The sequence below is a fragment of the Pocillopora damicornis genome, chromosome 7 (assembly GCF_964200805.1).
Source record: "Pocillopora damicornis chromosome 7, jaPocDami1.2, whole genome shotgun sequence".
NCBI classification, from domain to species: domain Eukaryota; kingdom Metazoa; phylum Cnidaria; class Anthozoa; order Scleractinia; family Pocilloporidae; genus Pocillopora; species Pocillopora damicornis.
In genome coordinates, this window is record NC_142676.1 from 8,491,512 (window position 1) to 8,511,461 (window position 19,950).

A 19,950-nucleotide genomic window follows, 5' to 3' on the forward strand; every position below is an offset into this window, starting at 1 on the left:
TGACTGTTGTGGCTTGACTCGAAACGGCCGAATGAATTTTGAGACGAAAGATCGAGTGGTTTGTGACAAAACTCTAGGGCAACCGCATAATTATTTGGAATATTGTTGAAGTATATTCCGTAGAAATTTTCTTTTCCGCTGTTTAGCTCGAGAAGAGTTGCAATTACTTGCAGCGACAGCATGGCCGAAGAGAGCCCGGTTGAAAACAGAGGAACTGTGGAAGCGGCGTATAATAAATTGATAAATATCGAGTTTACTGCCGAGAATGGAAATTCTAGTCGTGAAAGATCACCACAGGAAAACACAGATAAAGCTTCACTATTGACACAAATCACTCCACGCTCCACTGAATCGCCATCTTTAGAAGGTAACCATTCTTATCTCTGCAGTTTCCGTCAGCTATTCCGTGTGAAAAAGATAGCGAATTCTTTAAACCAGAATCGTCTGTATAGCTATAGGTGACAGTTCCACCTGTTATGTTACAGATGAACTCTCCGCCATTGTCTTTTCTCGAGGAGAATCCTTTGAATGAAAACCATTTAACATACAAATGCGTAGGGGATAAATTAGCATAAGGACACAAGGGAAGAAATTCGTGAAAAAGAGAAGTTGCGGGTGTTTGATCAGGCGATAATTTTTAAAGAAAACAAGCGGAAACTTGCCAACCACCGTCTGAGACTGAATAAATATTGCTTGAGTCTGTGTCGATACACCTCCAAAATACTTAAAAAACGAAACTTGATCTTAGAGAGCAATTGTGCCTGTTTTTAAATGTAATTTCAGCTTTCGTTCGCGAAAATTTTAACAAGTCTGTATATCAAATTTACGCGCAATGCAAATCAAAGGAACGCGAACTGTGTTAGTTCACCTCCTCGTCTCTTTGGTCTTTTGTTTTAAGGCTATTTATGAACGGATTTGAACTCAACCCTTAAGAAATACTGCATTTCCAAACCTTGCCATCTTGCAGTCTCAGAAGCAATCTAACTTTCCTCAGATAAGCCTTCGTAACCTCACAGAATCTCTTTCATTTTTCTCATTATATAACTTGATAACAACTCGACGAGAAGCTTACTCGCATTAAATTCTTACCCTCGTATGGTGAAAGCAGCGAGATGTTTGATCTTACATAGCCTTCTTTAATGTGTAAAAAGCCTTTTAAGATTTCAAATGTCGATTAAATTTCTTTCAAATGAACTGTGACTTATCAAAAGCTTGCAGTCTTCATGTCGAAACGGAATAGACAACTGATTTGATTATATATCAACTCAAACTGGAACCCAAGATTAGGCAGCTCTTATGCTTCCCACCCATGACCAATAACAGTATTCAATCCTCATGTTTGTGCCAAAACAATTTAATCCAGAGGTCTCGCTGTATTTTATCCCTTTAACCAACAACAAACTTTTAAAATGAAGATGCCATAATTATCATCGACAAGCTCGAAATTACGATTCAAAAATGAAACTGCATATATTGGTTGCTCACAAATAATTCTCATTTTAAGTGCTGATTTTCATAGTTAAGGTAATGGAACCTACAAAGAGAACGCAATTTCTTGCCATAGGACCACAAAGAAATTAGAATTGATGTCATTAATCAAGTCTTCTTTTATTACCATTACGGTTTTGATCTCGAAATTTGACATACCCGACATATTCAACGCTTCTCGCCTTTACATGTAATTAGTGAAAGTGTGATTTTTGCACAGAAGAATGATTAGGAAAATTGGCTGCCAATAGATTAGAATTAAACACATGAATTAAGAAAAAAAAATAGCTTTAAAGCCAGACCAAATTTCAAAGAGAATAAAAAAACCTCAGACATAAGAGCTTTGAGTGTGGTAAAATATTCGGAATTACAACCTAGAGAAGACTTCTGTCTCTGCCTAAACCAGGTCTGACAAGACTGCAAATAGACAGCAACTGCAGAAAACGTCAAGCTTTTTAATTTAGTAGTGTACATGTGCTTTTCGTTTCAGGTACTGATGAAGGCAAGTATATCAATCAAGCAGAATTACACAGAGCATCTCTTTGCAGCGGACAAAAAACGTAAGTTGAAAAATTTTGTTCAGTTAATCTAGAGTTAAATGGAGAATTTATACAGTTATATTAGCTACTACTGTATTTCGTCCATAAAAGTCCCATCCCAGACTTCCCTAGACAATTCTCTAACGTAGCCCCTGAGTTCTCCTCCCATCCCAGACTTCCCTAGACAATTCTCTAACGTAGCCCCTGAGTTCTCCCCCTAACTATGCTATGTTTAGCTTGTACCGCGGTGGCTTGCTTCCTGCTCCTTGGTCCCTCAAATTCACCATACTTGATGGATGTTCATTTATCCTTTTTTCTCTCTTCCTTCAGTTTTATTAACTAAATTGAGTATACAGATCATGATATTCATTAGGATTGCGAAAATAATTCAAAGGCTAACTCTTTCGCCTTATTGCGTTCACATAATTCTTGAAAGGGAAAGGATGGAGGCGGTTACAACGTTGATTCCCAGAATTTTGTACACATAAGCTTACAGCGGAACACGATTCTTTTGCAGGGACCAAGAAAGCACGCATTTTACACAAAGCAAAGTTCATAGGAATGAAGAAGGAAAAAATAGTGATGTTGCTGCCGAAAACAAAGAAAACTTAGAAGGTGTACCTTCAGAAACAGTTGAAAAAGAGGAGGGAAATTATGAAGAACTTGTTTGCTTAGTTAGACAATTCTATGTCGAGCGACCAGTGAACCCAGCCGCTATCGCTTATCAGAATATTGAAACTTGTTAGCGACACATGTCATCTGCAGTCTTTCGTCTACGTGGCTCCAGCCATTCAGCGAAATGTGGAGGTTTATCACGGAAAGAGGATTCCTCTTGAATCCAAATGGCAGCTCATCATTGGACGCCCTACAATAGGCTCTTACAAGGCCAAATTTTCAATCACTGCGCTTGCTGTAAAAACTGACTCAGACGAAATTTTCATTGCAGAAATTGTTTTGGTCATAGGAGCATCCCTTCGCCACATTCTGGGTGAACTAGGCGCACTCCACTGTGTCACTTTGAATTTGAGACTCAATACGACCTGAATAGCTGTGTAGTCCGTTGAGCGATCGAATAAGGATCGAATTAAACTGTGCTTACGTTGAGCGCGTTAGGATAAGAGCTTCTGAAATTCTTCGTTGTTCAAGGAATATTCTCATTTAAAATTTTGATAAGAATTTATGAAATTTTTTGAAAATAAATAGGCGAAAGAGTCATAAAAAGTGGTTTTTATATGGTTACTTGATTGAATATTATTTTCTTCCGTAACGGAAGGAAACAATTTTTTGCCTAATCAAGTTACGGGTATGCCGTGGAGAGAACAGGTAAAATCAGTGGGTGGGCTTAATACTAGAGACAATCAGAAGGACTTTTCATGCCTGTGTGTTTGTCTGATAGACGTCATGAGAGTTTGTCTTGGGGTGAAAAAGATAAGATCAATTGCTATATATAGGTGGAATCAGATAAATGCAGATGGGTGGAATCAAATCACCATGAGAGAGCACACTGTTCTTTGCAGTGGGAAATGGCTTTCATAGTACAAGCTTTAAAGGCATCTGAGCACTTTTCAATCACTGCATTTATATGAAGCCCATTGCTCTGATGTTTGCTCCGCCATTATCTGTTGAGGAAAAATTTCCACACTTGATACTATCGTCCGGAAAACAGTTAATACCAAATCTGATTCTAGAATCGCATGAGAAGCAGTCATCTTCATTGTCAGCGACCATGAAATTCTTGCTTGAGCATTTCTCCTATGAAAGCATTCAGCACTGAATCCTTCCTTACCACAGTAATACTACAAAGATGCTTGTAAACCAATAATCGCCTTTCACGAGTCACGACCCAGTAAATAGAGTCGGTGTGCTTGATGGTGACAATGAACCTGAGCTGTGGGTCGATCTATATACCAAGACAGATCTTTTAGAAGGAAGTGTTCAAGAATTGTCTCATTTACATCAGTCCAATGCTTTGAGTGATAATCAAGGGTGGTCTGTCAAGGAATTAAACATTCCGAAACTAATATCTTTTACCTGATTTAGTTATGATTAGGATATATTTCATAAGCACTGAATATATGGTACAAAACGATACTGTAAAGCGGCGGAATGAGTGCGCATGCTCAGGGAGCGTTTTGTGACTCTAGCGTGAATGATTTTCGTTGATGAACGAACAGAAAATCGTTTCACACTTTTTTGGACAGTAATTAATGTGAAACAAGGAAACAATTAATGGAGGTTGCTCTTATGGAAAGGTCTGAAAGTTAGGAAGCATTTTTTAAATAAAAGGTCATCGTAAGCAGTTTTAAATTTAGCCAGAAAGCAAAGGCAATAGCAGTCGCTACGAAATTCGTTACCGTGTTACGGATGCTCTACTTAGTCCATAAATTCACATCTGTGACAGCAAATTTTTTTTCTGTTGAGTGATATGTGACGGGGAAGTTTCCAAGGATCTTATCTGTTTTGCAAAATGAAAGCAAACAATGGAAATTTTTAAAATGCCGCCATTTTTCCGCAATACTGTTACTGAAGAAATACTGTCGTTTCCATTCCTTTGCACAAGTAAAATTTCTCGCGCGTTACAAGCATGCTCACTTATTTCGCCACTGTGTCGAACAAAACTGAGTCTTGTGTAGCATACGCAGTACGCCTCACCTCTTTCGCAGTTTTCTCCCCAATAACCATCTTGACACACAGAGGTATTTTTTATATGTAAATCCCCTCAGGCACGTCCCATTAAACATGCAAGGATCACTGGAGCAAGGGCTCTGATAGGTACAAAAAAGGTGAAGGATAAATTATCTTAAGCTCTTTATAAAACCGATGATGGGAAAAAAAGTTACATCACAACCCCTCCACCTAGATGGTTTCATTGATTACTTGAAGTACCAGCGTGATCTATCTTCTAAAATCAATCCAGATGCTTTCAAACGATTAAAACTTAATGCTGATGACCATCCATGTAATTTCAGTTAACAAGGGAAAAAAGGGCGTCTAAGCTTTTCACCAAAGTGTGAGGACTGAAGTTGGCACATTTTTGGGATCGAACTACATTTGTGTACATTACTTCGCAGCAGAGTATCAACGTGGCTGGCGTTCGGGGTGAAAAGCTCTCTAACTTAATTTGTAACCTTGACCCCATCACTAACCTATTACCCAGAGTGCAAAACTTCGCCGTTGTTTAAGTTTGCATGCTTTTGTCTTTCTCCGTGATCCAACAAAAGTTCTCGACAAGTGATCCTCTTTCTCAGCTCTGTCATCAGACAATCTGCAGAATTACATAGAGGTATACGTAATTTATTCCGTAATCTTACCTGAGTACCAGTGTAGGTAAACCCATCTCGTGGTTTCAGGTCTTCAGGATGTCTAACGTGATCAGAATCGCTCAACTGACATAGCACTTGATCGTTTATTGATGGACCGATGTTAAATGATGCGCAGCTATTATCAATTACACACTTTCCTCTACAGGAATGACGCATACCCACGTGCAAAGTAATGTTTTTAATCACGTGACCCACGAGGGCGCGGCCATCTATTGATGGGGTGAATTTCAGAGATCGGCAGGAATCTGCAAAGAAGTGGGATAAATAGTGATATTAAAGCAACGATAGGAGTAAAAAAGTTAAAAAATATATGTATAAAACGAAGTGAACCTGACGAAATCATCAAGGCGCTGTCCTCAATTAGTTACTGATCATGTGAGAAACTTATGATTGTTTAAGACTCAAAAAGTAAACGTACCGGTTGTAAACGTTGTTGTGACATGAGTTTCGAGCTGAGATGATTTTTGCACTCGGCGTGCATATTTTTTTGTTATATAAAAAGAGCTGTTTTAGCATGTTTAAAAAAGAAAGCGAGTGCCTCCCAAGCAAGTTGTACAATTCTGACTACTACGTTTTATCAAATGTTCTGTTTGTTTTTCATGTACGACTCCTTTCACATCTTAAACTCTTCAGTCACTTTTTCTATTTCAAGAAGAGTGGCATGAATAGCAACAGCACACGATTGAGTTGTGGCCTCCATTACTATACCAAAGGGCATCAGTGCTATGGTGCGCAACCAGGAACAAAGAATTGTTCACCAATCCTTTTTTTAAACAGAAGTGCTGCCTCTACCATCCTTTCACTAAATGGAAATAGATGGGAAGGCCGTCGTACAAAAATCAGCAGATGTTCTCCAGAACAAAAAACAAAAAAACATACAAACAAACTAGGGAGCCGTGTCCCTAACGACCACTGGCGCGATTTGTTGTTCGCCTGCTTTCACTTGCCTCCTCTGACTCAGGGCCTGGAGCAACCTAAAAGCTAAGTGGTGTTACGGCAGTAGATTGAATAATTAAAAAGAGCAATTTTCGTTTACCTCTATGACAGCTGTACAGCTCTGCTCTCATTGAAATATAGCCATTCCAAGCTACCGGTCGGAAACGAATGTAGCGCGCAATGACTGGTGGGTTTAAGACGTTTACCACAACGGTGTCTTTGTCCGTGTTTCCATTAAACTCCTTAATAGGATAAATTAAGAATTAATAATAAATTAGCCCTTGAAAATATTTACTGATAGTGGATAAAATTCAAGAATTGGCAGCTTAGACCTGCCAGTTTTGATCAACACTCTAACTCCCAAGATCTGATTGGTGATTCTCCCTAATAGCTGCAATACATTTCCATGTAAATAACAGTTATGATAATTTGGTGTCATATCATGATAAAAAACTCATATCTGATAAGTTTGTCTGAGTATTCATGAATTGCTTGATGGATAATGTATGGATATTAAAAAGAGAAGTTAAGTGTTGATCACTTCTGGGTGTTAAGGGGTTAACAAGAGGAATTAACTCTCTTTTCTGAGAGCTTTTCCTCTAGTTAAGCTGTCAAGTACGTTCGGTTCATTCATGCTTCCAACTGATCTTGCTAAGGATATCAAAACCTTATGTACATGTGGTCCACTTGATACTCTTTCTTTTTAAGCATACTTTAAAATTATTTTAATTATTCTTGCGAAAAGACGCATGCACAAATGTATGGAAGTATACGTTCTGAGAACATTCGCATAAAATTTGCAATCCTACTTTATCGGCACTTTGTCCTTCTTCCTTGAAATACTGCAAGCTTCCTTCATCATTACCATACTGCAGTTTGTACTTTGTAACCCACTGATTAACTCCATTCCTTCCCTGCGTTCCTACGCGAGTAACTTTGGTCTGTTGATCTCTCAGATCAATCTGCAGCCACTGTTTATCATCATTTGTCCTCGCTGACCAGGCTCCTCCTTTTTCGGGGCCTTGTTCATGATGTAGTCTGCCATTTTTGGGGCTAACACTGCTGCCCCATTGGGAAGAGGCGCTAATTTGACTGTCAGATATTGCACCGTTTTCCATGCCAAGAGGGTACGTGTATTCGCATTCTAAACGTTTATCCAGAAGTAAAAAAATAAGCACAAATACGTCTTCTAACGACAAAATAAATATCTTACGTTCAGAAAAATCCAGCCCCTGGAAGAACAGGTGCTTGTCTAACTTCTTCAGATACAAATACTAGAGATATTGAAGGGAAAGGTTGTCTTTCCTCTCAAAACCTCGAGAATTTATCGAGTGACCAAGATTGATAATTAAAGCAAATTTACCATGAAAACTTCGTAGACATTTGCATTAGGTTATTTACCTTCTGAAGCAGTGTTACAGTGGATAAGATAACTTCCCCAGAGGAAAAACGATAACGTGCGAGCTAACTCAAAATGGTGTTTCATTTTCAGCAGTGATGCAGGATAATTAAACAGTTCTTGATCGTAGTGCAATCAAACAACCACAGAAAGTTGATGGACTGTGAGAACCTGTTTATCAAATCACAATAAATTCAGTTTACTTAGCCGGATAATTGACTTTTCCATTTACTTGACCTGAGGATAAATTTTGAAATAACATCGACTCTTTAAATTTGTTTTTCCCATTTTTTTAGAGCGGAGTCACATTCTACTGTTTAAAGTACATAAGCATTCTGAGTTTGGCTAACATCTGCCCCAACCAAATTAACCAATCAGAACGAAGCCATGAAGCCTGAACATGATGTTATTAAACCCTTAAATTTTAAATCAACGAGCCTTCAAAATTTACCCTTATCACGCATATGAAGTACTAAAATAATTTAAGATAAGAACTTACCACCTCGATTGTTACGGGAAAATATATTGATTTTTCTATATGGTTGTTTGGAATATATTTATTCGTAAACTTTTCATATTCAACCATTTTTATTTTATTCGAGTTCATTCAAGTTCTTTCAGTCTAAGTAAATCAAAAAATATAAAAAGCCACAGTGGTTTTTGAGTAGTAAACTAAGAGATTCTTGTTTTGTTGCTTGCTTTCATTTTACAGCTACATGTCGGTACTTTTGTTGACCACTGTCTGTGAAATTTTTAGGTAAATATAACTTTTAATGGTCTTTCTGAAAAAATTAGCTCTCATGGTAGTTGGCAGCTGAGTTTTTGCTCGTAATATCAGTTTCCTTTCGTACGATAATTTCCCACACCAACTTTGCATAGATAAGCGGAAATTGCATAGATAAGCAGAAATTTTTAACTGCTTTTCCACTTTTATTTCCTAAGCTGTTCTACTTTAATTAAGAGAGGTATATTTTCAATATCAGAGCTGTGAATTCTCACCTCAGTTTCCTATTTTTAATGGCCTAGAGTTCATACTTAAGCAAGTACATTGTAAAGCTTTTTCGATTACATAGACGACTGCGTGCAGATTACATTGATTACGAAGTTGATTATGCTAAAGGTCATATCAGTTGTTGGCCCGACCTAGTAATAAAGTCTACTGTGGAACCGAAACGCTGTCTTATCCTTGAAGTCCGTAAAAGCTCGCTTGAAGTAGATCGTTGTGTACTAGGAAATCGTGACGAGTTTCCGTTTCCACTGCCGAGTTGTCTCTACAGAGCTATTTTTCCCCCATTGTTGTTGTGCCTTCTACGAGAGTTCAGTTGTGCACGAAAACCTTATCTTTATACAATAGCGTCTGAAGATTATTACAATAATGCTGAGTAGCGTAACATCACACCACAAAAAATTATAACGATTCAAAAAAATAGAAAAAAATTATCCAGCCGTCGACATGACGAACAATTTGGTTGTTTTTACGCAAATTCGTTAAATCGAGGTTTTCGATATAACGAACCCTCGATATAACGAACCAGTTTTGCCACTCCCTCGGCATTTCGTTAAATCGAGGTTCGACTGTATATAGCAATTCAAATTGCACAGTTTCGGCATTACACGAAAAATTTTTCTGTCAGATAGCTGCAAACTTAGATATTAACTTTCTCTTTGTCTTCTGAGTAATGTAAAACATGTTTGTCTCAAGGACATCTGCGGTCTTCTGTAGACGGATTTCTTATCTCACAGTGAAAATCTTATTTGTCTCGAACTATTCTCCTTCTTTGTTATGATTTCTGTTACCTTTTTATTCCCGGGTTCTTCCCTCGCCCATGTTGTGAATGTTGGGAATCGTTGCAAAAATCAACAAACAAAGTATTCTCTTAAAAAAATATACATTTTGAGAGTGTCTCCGCGTGTATCCTTGCATTGATAATAGAGAACAATTCAAGCATAAGAAGTAATTAATAAAAGATATCAGATATATGTTATAATTACCCGACTATCTTCAACAGCTTGTGTTTCTTAAATTTCGATGTAACGTTTGACATCAAACTTGAAACAGTTTTCTTTACTTTTAAAATTCAGATTTAACTTTTGCGTTCAAGATGTGAAACGTACCTCCAGGAGACTAATAACTGAACTTCTAGTTTGATATTTTTTCGATATTTGCTCTTCATTCTTTTAAAACAGACCCCACAGGTAGACTTTTTTTGTTATGCCGACTAAGAAATTGAAGATGACTGACGTTGCATGGTGATAGCCAGTTGTTCGTGCTTCGTTGGGCGTTTTGTTGTTCCAAAATTAAACAAGCTCAATCTGAATGCAACTTCTGCAATTCTTTGAGTAAATTTCGTTGACTTACTTACCCATTTCGTAGCTCCTGAGGGCAAAATTTTTAACGAGACCACAACACAGCAACACAGCGGTCAAACATGGAGCATGACTAAGTGAATAATTTTTGGCCGACTCCGCCAATTTCCTGTCAAACATTTCAAAGGAAAACAGCTGTCGCACAAAGCTATAAAAAACAATCGAAACGTTCGTAAAAATAAGGGCAAGTGACCAGACATTTCAAGAAGTTAGAAAAATACAAGTCATGCCGTCAAGGGACTTACTTTGATGAAGTCATTCTATTGCCTCAACACCTAGGTGCCCTGTGGTCCTGCTGTCTTTTAGACCCAGGTCTCCCATTTGGTCAGTCATTAGTGTCCACGAAACCTGTCTAGCTGTCCACCCTTAATCAATATCTTATAGAAAATGATAGGTTTCCTCGAGATATGTGTTTTTCTGTTTGTCGTCTCGCACATCTTGAGAATTTATTTTGCCGATTGCGATGCAGTCACTACATTTCTACGAGAGATTTGCAAAGCCACCGGATAAAAGATTACGAAGTAAAGTGATTTGGATTACTGGTGCATCGAGCGGAATCGGCGAACATTTAGCTTACAAGCTAACTGAATTTGGCTGCAAACTGGTGCTATCAGTGAGGAGAAAAGACGAATTAGACAGAGTGAAAAGTCAGTGCATGAGTAAGTTTTACTCCAAGTTATTTTAGTTCTAAAAACTTAATTCTACACGAGGTGAGGGAAAGTAGTGGCATAGGGGGACGGAGCTTTTAAAAGAATCTTTATACTTCAATTAATTTCTCAAAACAGTTTCAAAAAATTTTCAAACCAAAAGAAGGCGACTCACTTACATGTCATTGAATAAGTTTATTGTGATATGCCTCGATCCTCAAAGCCTCCCGACACATGTAAATGAGGTGGACCAAAGTGGCAGGGTATTCTGCAGTTGCTCCAAAAAATGATTGAAGTTCAGTTATATATTATAACTATAAATAATAGTCTTTGTTTTCTTGTTACATAGGCTTGGCAGGAAAGCTTTTTCCATTAACATTTGAGGAAGACTTTCTTGTTGTGCCATTGGATATTACAAATTTCGCTTCTCACGAAGACTGCGTTACCAAAGCTCTTCAACAGTTTGGCAAGGTCATGATCTCTGCTTTAATGTGTTCTGCTGTAAATTTCAATGATATTCGAACCAAAGCGTACATGTACTATGTTTTCTTAATGACAGATTGATTTTCTAGTGAATAATGCAGGAATTTGTAGATATTTCAGTCTTGAACACAAATGTACGAAGGACAATCTCTCTTACCAAAGCTGTTCTGCCCCACATGATTGGAGAAGGAAATGGTCAAATTGTTGTAATAAGTAGTGCCTCTGGGAAATGTGGTAAGTTTGATATCTCACTCAAGAGAGGGGCAAAGAGGAGGGGGGGTGGGGGGTGGGTGGGAGTAAAATATACATCATGCTGAAAATTCTGCATTACAACATAAACGTAATGAAGGAAGTAATATATCATTCTGAAGGGAGGGAAGGGAGAGAGGGTACTTTTCATGAGAAAAGAGCAGCCACACATGCTGAAAATTTTGCATTAAAGCATTAATGCAGGCTTTACCTTTTCTCAGTCCTCATATGATACCACCTCACAGATACACATTTTGAGTCAAGCGTGGGTGGAGTTCACGGAAAATTTATACATATTTTTCCTTAGGTGCCTAGATCATCAACAAGGGTTTTAACTCTCAGCTCAAATTTGTAATTCTTCTTATAGTCAACCATATTATTCTTATAATGTTAGTTCAGAGAATTTAGTATTGGATCAACTAATTATCAGCACTTAATTATCTGGTTGATATTGTGTTGATATTGTAAGGAGAAATTCTGTCTTGGTCACTTATGGGAGTTAAAGGGTTAAATTTTAACATAAAAGCTGAAAGATTGCATGTGTTTATCCAGAAAAGTGAATTCGCTGAGTAAGCAAAACAAAATTTAAGGATTTGCACTCCAAAGGGAAACAGAAAATTTTGTAGTCCTACGAGAATATCTCTGCAAGCAAAAATTTTTTATTGAAGAACAGAGAACACGTAGCACATGTAACTTTGTTTGACACATGGCTAAGATCACTTTTTACTTTTGGGCTTTGAGGTCCCTTTTGACTCAGTTTGTGTTTTATGTAGTTGAAAGTTGTTTTAAGCCATCCCATTTTACTGGAAAATAATTCCCTGAACCTGTCAGTTGTTGAGTAGAGAAATCATGAATATCTAATGAACTTCATCTTCCCTGTATGCACTACATGTATAAGTTGCAGGCCAAGCCTTTCACCCTTTTAAGTATAAGATACATGCCATTTCTAGCATGTTATATTATTTGCACAAGGTACTATCATGGTAACACATTTTTCTTTTTATATTTGATGAATGCCTCAAGACAAGTAGGATATTAATTAGCTGGTATTCATTTTGCAGCAGCAGGACCTAATACAGCTGTGTATGCAGCTTTCAAACATGCTCTTCAGGTGATTGACTAGAACTGACATATTGCACTGTTTCTGTTACTGATTATATGATATGTATTACCAAATACACTAAAGCATTACAGGCAGGTATTGTGTCCACTTTTCATGACTTCTTAAAGAAATATTTAATATGTCTTTGGACATATTCTGATCAAGTTTGGCTACTCGTAGACTTGGGCTGATATGAACAAGTTCTTAATGCAACTTGAAGCACTCTGAGTTTGAATCCTTCCTATCTTCCATTCAGGACAAAAAATAAATAAATAAATTAAAAAAAAGGTTGGAAGGTCAACCATGTACTAGGAATTACACTTGGGACAGACTAACAAGTTTTTCGAGGACTTCTGGAAAGTGAATGAAGGTTAACCCTTTAACTCCCAGAAGTGATTAACATAAAACTTCTCCCTGTGTTATCCATACATTATTCAGCAAACAGGTAAAGAGAATATTTGAACTTATCAGGTAGAAGCTGCTATCTTGATCTAGCACCAAGTTCTCATAACTAATTTACAAGGAAATGTGTAGCAGCTAGAGGGGAGAATTAACAATCAGATCTTGGAAGTTAAAGGGTACTAGACAAACAATGGTGAGCTAACATTATAAGCTCGCCATCATTTATCTCGCTGGCCATGTTTAATCTTTACTCCCCACCCCCACCCCTCTCCTTATTTTTGACCATCGACCACCCCCCTGGTACAAATTTCTTTCTCTCTCCAGCCTTCCACTGCCATTAAAATCAAAGTTGGAGACTATAATTTTTGTTAAGAAATTACTGAGCACTTGCTTGCCAAAATCACACCTGCTCTACAGGCTAAATTTTTGTGAATTAATGATTTGGGGCTGAATTGTTTTTACTTCGGGGGGCAAACTTGTATAGGTTGTAGGGGTAAACTTCTTGTACGGAAAAATCTCCAGTTACTCTTTTAAAGCTTAAAAATTAGAACAAAATTGCTGTCCAGTATGTAATAAATATACTTGTATCATTTACAGGGTTATTTCAATACTTTGCACATAGAAGTCCATGAAAAGAATGTTGGTGTCACAATGATATGCCCTGGCCTAGTGTATTCAAACATTTTAAAAAATGCATATCGAGAGAATATTGAGGTATGTTAATTAAATCCACCTTTCATACTATTATTTACTATATAAAATAAAAGCATGGTTGAACCAAATCAAGGGGAAATGTTGTTTTAATACACACATTTAAAATCTCCTTCATAGCTGACTCATTCCTTCCCCCCTCCTTTAGGTTAGGACTAGGTGCCTCTCAACCAATCAGATGCAAAACTTAAATCAATCCCAACTTGGTAACTTGCACTTTCCCACACTTCAAAGAGATTGCTTGTGTTACTCTGAGTTCTCATTGGGTAATGGTGATGTTAACCCATTAAGCCCCAATAGTGACCAGCATCTAATTTCTCCCAACAATATCACTACCTGATCAAATGTATAGATCACGAGAATAAATGAAATGATCACCAAAGATGAATTGTCTTGATGTTTGAACAAATTCTCTCAATCAGTAAAATAAGAAACATACAGAGAACAGTGACAAGAATATACATGTTGATATGGGATCTTAATTAAAGGGTTAACCTGTGTTCTGATTGGTTGTGGTGATTCATTTGGTTTTGGTTTTGAGATACTCAGTGGAAAAACTCTAGCAAAAGATGATTAAGCTAAGACATCAAATCTTCTAAGTTTTCTTTATTCCACAGGACATCTCAGGACATCTCTCTCTTGCACAATTGTATGACTTTAAAAAAAAAACTTTTCGTTCACTTTACAGACTCGCAGGGATCAAGTCTTTCCTGTGACAGCCATCAAAACAGAACGATGCGTGCATCTTAGTATTATTGCCATGGCAAATGCTTTGAATGAAGTGTGGATTGCTATTCCAAAACGAATGATAGAATTGTATCTTTCACAGTATCTACCACTTGTCAGGAACTGGTAAGGTAATTTATAAGCTATGGCAGTTGTATTACATCTGTTTTGCCTCTGCTGTCTCCCAGTACACTATGGTATTAGTGGAAAATGTTATTATGCATCCTCCAATCAGGTCTACGTGGCTTCAGCCATTTAGCGAAATGTGGAGGTTTACCACGGAATGAGGATTCCTCTTGAGTCCAAATGGCAGCTCATGATTGGACGCCTTACAAGAGGCTCCTACAAGGCCAAATTTTCAATCACTGCACTTACTGTAAAAACTAACTCAAATGAAATTTCCTTGCAGAAATTGTTTTGGTCATAGGAGCACCCTTCGAAAAGCCACATTCTGGGTGAACTAGGCACACTCTACCATGTCTCTTTGAATTTGAGACTCAGTACGACTTCAATAGCTGCGTATTCCGTTGAGCGAGCTAATAAGGATCGGATGAAACTGTGCTTACGTTGAGCGCGTTAGGATAAGAGCTTCTGAAATTCTTCGTTGTTCAAGGAATATTCTCATTTAAAATTTTGATAAGAATTTATGAAATTTGCTGAAAATAAATAGGCGAAAGAGTCATAAAAAGTGGTTTTTATATGGTTACTTGGTTGAATATTATTTTCTTCCGTAACGGAAGGAAACAATTTTTTGCCTAATCAAGTTACGGGTATGCCGTGGAGAGAACAGGTAAAATCAGTGGGTGGGCTTAAAACTAGAGACAATCAGAAGGACTTTTCATGCCTGTCTGTTTGTCTGATAGACGTCATGACAGTTAGTTAGCTTGGGGTGAAAACGATAAGATCAATTGCCATATAAAGGTGGAATCAGATAAATGCAGATGGGTGGAATCAAATTACCATGAGAGAGCACACTGTTCTTTGCAGTGGGAAATGGCCTTCATAGTAAAAGCTTTAAAGGCATCTGAGCACTTTTCAGTCACTGCATTTATATGAAGCCCATTGCTCTGATGTTCGCTTCGCCATTATCTGTTGAGGAAAAATTTCCACACTTGATACTATCGTTCGGAAAACAGTTAATACCAAATCTGATTCTAGAAATGCATGAGAAGCAGTCATCTTCATTGTCAGCGACCATGAAATTCTTGCTTGAGCATTTCTCCTATAAAAGCATTCAGCACTGAATCCTTCCTTACCACAGTAACACTACAAAGATGCTTGTAAACCAATAAGCGACTTTCGCGAGTCACGACCCGGTAAATAGAGTCGGTCTGCTTGATGGTGACAATGAACCTGAGCTGTGGGTCGATCTATATACCAAGACAGATCTTTGAGAAGGAAGTGTTCAAGAATTGTCTCATTTTCATCAGTCCAATGCTTTGAGTGATAATCAAGGGTGGTCTGTCAAGGAATTAAACATTCCGAAACTCATATCTTTTACCTGATTGAGTTATGATTAGGATATATTTCATAAGCACTGAATATATGGTACAAAACGATACCGTACAGCGGCGGAATGAGTGCGCATGCTCGGCGGATATGGCGCGTTCAGGGAGCGTTTTGTGACTTTAGCGTGAATGATTTTCGTTGATGAACGGACAGAAAATCGTTTCACACTTTTTTGGACAGTAATTAATGTGAAACAAGGAAACAGTTAATGGAGGTTGCGGTTATGGAAAGGTCTGAAGGTTAGGAAGCATTTTTTAAATTAAAGGTCATCGTAAGCAGTTTTAAATTTAGCCAGAAAGCAAAGGCAATAGCAGTCACTACGAAATTCGTTACCGTGTTACGGATGCTCTACTTAGTCCATAAATTCACATCTGTGACAGCAAATTGTTTTTCTGTTGAGTGAGATATGTTACAGGGAAGTTTCCAAGGATGTTATCTGTTTTGCAAAATGAAAGCAAACAATGGAAATTTTTAAAATGCCGCCATTTTTCCGCAATACTGTTACTGAAGAAATACTGTCGTTTCCATTCCTTTGCACACCTAAAATTTCTCGCGCGTTACAAGCATGCTTACTTATTTCGCCACTGTATCGAACAAAACTGAGTCTTGTGTAGCATGCGCAGTATGCCTCACTTCTTTCGCAGTTTTCTCCCCAATAACCATCTTGACACACACAGAGGTATTTTTTAATATGTAAATCCCCTCAGGCACGTCCCATTAAACATGCAAGGATCACTGGAGCAAGGGCTCTGATAGGTACAAAAAGGTGAAGGAGAAATTATCTCAAGCTCTTTATAAAACCGATGATGGGAAAAAAAGTTACATCACAACCCCTCCACCTAGATGGTTTCATTGATTACTTGAAGTACCAGCGTGAGCTATCTTCTAAAATTAACTCTTGTTATCCTGTTGATAAATCAATCCAGATGCTTTCAAAACGATTAAAACTTAACGCTGATGACCATCCATGTAATTTTAGTTAACAAAGGGAAAAAAGGGGGGTCTAAGCTTTTCACCAAAGTGTGAGGACTGAAGTTGGTACATTTTTGGGATCGAACTACATTTGTGTACGTTACTTCGCAGCAGAGTATCAACATGGCTGGCTTTCGGGGTGAAAAGCTCTGTAACTTAATTTGTAACCTTGACCACACCACTAACCTCTTACCCAGGGCTGAAAAACTTCGCCGTTGTTTAAGTTTGCATGCTTTTATCTCTCTCCGTGATCCAACAAAAGTTTCCGACAAGTGATCCTCTTTCTCAGCTCTGTCATCAGACAATCTGCAGAATTACATGGAGGTATACGTGATTTTTTCGGTAATCTTACCTGAGTACCAGTGTAGGTAAATCCATCTCGTGGTTTCAGGTCTTCAGGATGTCTAACGTGATCAGAATCGCTCAACTGACATAGCACTTGATCGTTTATTGATGGACCGATGTTAAATGATGCGCAGCTATTATCAATTACACACTTTCCTCTACAGGAATGACGCATACCCACGTGCAAAGTAATGTTTTTAATCACGTGACCCACGAGGGCGCGGCCATCTACTGATGGGGTGAATTTCAGAGATCGGCAGGAATCTGCAAAGAAGTGGGATAAATAGTGATATAAAGCAACGATAGGAGTAAAAAAAGTGAAATAATATATGTTTAACGAAGTGAATCTGACGAAATCATCAAAGCGGTGTCCTCAATTAGTTACTGATCATGTGAGAAACTTATGATTGTTTAAGACTCAAAAAGTAAACGTACCGGTTGTAAACGTTGTTGTGACAGGAGTTTCGAGCTAAGATGATTTTTGCACTTGGCGAGCATATTTTTTTTATATAAAAAGAGCTGTTTTAGCATGTTAGAAAAAGAAAGCGACTGCCTCCTAAGCAAGTTGTACAATTCTGACTACTACGTTTTATCAAATGTTCTGTTTGTTTTTCATGTACGACTCCTTTCACATCTTAAACTCTTCAGTCACTTTTTCTATTTCAAGAAGAGTGGCATGGATAGCAACAGCACACGATTGAGTTGTGGCCTCCATTTCTATACCTAAGGGCATCAGTGCTATGATGCGCAACCAGGAACAAAGAATTTTTCACTAATCCTTTTTTCAAACACAAGTGCTGCTTCTACCATCCTTTCACTAAATGGAAATAGATGGGAAGGCCGGCGTACAAAAATCAGCAGTTGTTCTCCAAAACAAAAAACAAAAAAACATACAAACAAACTAGGGAGCCGTGTCCCTAACGACCACTGGCGCGATTTGTTGTTCGTCTGCTTTCACTTGCCTCCTCTGACTCAGGGCCTGGAGCAACCTAAAAGCTAAGTGGTGTCACGGCAATAGATTGAATAATTAAAAAGAGCAATTTTCGTTTACCTCTATGACAGCCGTACAGCTCTGCTCTCATTGAAATATGGTATTTCCAAGCTACCGGTCGGAAACGAATGTAGCGCGCAGTGATTGGTGGGTTTAAGACGTTTACCACAACGGTGTCTTTGTCCGTGTTTCCATTAAACTCCTTAATAGGATAAATTAGGAATTAATAATAAATCAGCCCTTGAAAATATTTACTGATAGTGGATAAAATTCAAGAATTGGCAGCTTAGACCTGCCAGTTTTGATCAACACCCTAACTCCTTAGATCTGATTGGTGATTCTCCCTAATAGCTGCAATGCATTTCAATGTAAATAACAGTTATTACAATTTGGTGTCATATCATGATAAACACTCATATCTGATAAGTTTGTCTGAGTATTCTCTTGAACTGCTTGATGGATAATGTATGGATATTAAGGAGAGAAGTTAATTGTTGATCACTTCTGGGTTTTAGGGGATTAACAAGAGGAATTAACTCTCTTTTCTGAGAGCTTTTCCTCTAGTTAAGCTGTCAAGTACGCTCGGTTCATTCATGCTTTCAACTGATCTTGCTAAGGATATCAAAACCTTATGTACATGTGGTCCACTTGGTACTCTTTCTTTTTAAACACATTTTAAAATTATTTTAATTATTCTTGCGAAAAGACGCATGCACGAACAAATGTATGGAAGTATACGTTCTGAGAACATTTGCATGAAATTTGCAATCTTACCTTATCGGCACTTTGTCCTTCTTCCTTGAAATATTGCAAGCTTCCTTCATCATTACCATACTGCAGTTTGTAATTTGTAACCCACTGATTATCTCCATTCCTTCCCTGCGTTCCTACACGAGTAACTTTGGTCTGTTGATCTCTCAGATCAATCTGCAGCCACTGTTTATCATTATTTTTCCTCGTTGACCAGGCTCCTCCTTTTTCGGGGCCTTCTTCATGATGTAGTCTGCCATTTTTGGTGCTAAGACTGCTGTCCCATTGGGAAGAGGCGCTAATTTGACTATCAGATATTGCACCATTTTCCATGCCAAGAGGGTACGTGTATTCGCATTCTAAAAGTTTATCCAGTAGTAAAAAAATAAGCACAAATACGTCTTCTAACGACAAAATAAATATCTCACGTTCAGAAAAATCCAGCCCCTGGAAGAACAGGTGCTTAATGAACATCTTCACATACAATTACTTAAGATACCGAAGGGAAAGGTTGTCTATCCTCTTAAAACCTCGAGAATTTATCGAGTGACGAAGATTGACAATTAAAGCAAATTTAGCACAGAAACTTCGTAGACACTTACATTAGGTTATTTACCTTCTGAAGCAGTGGTACAGTGGAAAAGATAACTTCCCCAGTAGAAAAACGATAAGGTGCGAGCTAACTCAAAATGGTGTTTCATTTTCAGCAATGATGCAGGATAATTAATCAGTTCTTTGATCGCAGTACAATCAACCAACCACAGAAAGTTGATAGATAGTGAGAGCCTGTTCATCAAATAACAATAAAGTCAGTTTACTTAGCCGGATAATTAACTTTCCTATTTACTTAACCTGAGGATAAATTTTGAGATAATATCTACTCTTTAAATTTGTTTTTCCCATTTTTTAGAGCGGAGTCACATCCTACTGTTTAAGGTACATATTAAGTATTCTGAGTTTGGCCAACATCTGCCCCAACCAAATTAACCAATCAGAACGAAGCCATGAAGC

The 19,950-nt window shown here is 37.9% G+C and overlaps 2 protein-coding genes and 1 pseudogene across 3 annotated transcripts; 2 read left to right on the plus strand and 1 right to left on the minus strand.

Moving 5' to 3' along the window:
* Positions 1-3,248, plus strand: LOC113682620 (uncharacterized). Its single transcript, XM_027199777.2, has 3 exons — positions 1-367; positions 1,979-2,048; positions 2,545-3,248. The coding sequence occupies exons 1-3, from the start codon at positions 181-183 to the stop codon at positions 2,771-2,773; spliced, it is 486 nt and encodes a 161-aa protein (XP_027055578.2). The 5' UTR covers positions 1-180; the 3' UTR covers positions 2,774-3,248.
* Positions 3,243-19,640, minus strand: LOC149042389 (uncharacterized). Its single transcript, XM_089213578.1, has 10 exons — positions 19,556-19,640; positions 18,964-19,298; positions 18,250-18,391; positions 17,124-17,462; positions 7,688-7,816; positions 7,096-7,430; positions 6,387-6,528; positions 5,339-5,595; positions 4,680-4,792; positions 3,243-4,018 (listed from the first exon to the last, which is right to left on the minus strand). The coding sequence occupies exons 1-10, from the start codon at positions 19,638-19,640 to the stop codon at positions 3,979-3,981; spliced, it is 1,917 nt and encodes a 638-aa protein (XP_089069704.1). The 3' UTR covers positions 3,243-3,978.
* On the plus strand, positions 10,440-14,502 carry LOC149042390 (dehydrogenase/reductase SDR family member 7-like; annotated as a pseudogene). The gene is made up of 6 exons (XR_016188630.1): positions 10,440-10,711; positions 11,049-11,170; positions 11,259-11,416; positions 12,493-12,542; positions 13,533-13,649; positions 14,335-14,502. The product of XR_016188630.1 is annotated as a dehydrogenase/reductase SDR family member 7-like (transcript).
* Positions 19,641-19,950: the final 310 nt, after the last annotated feature.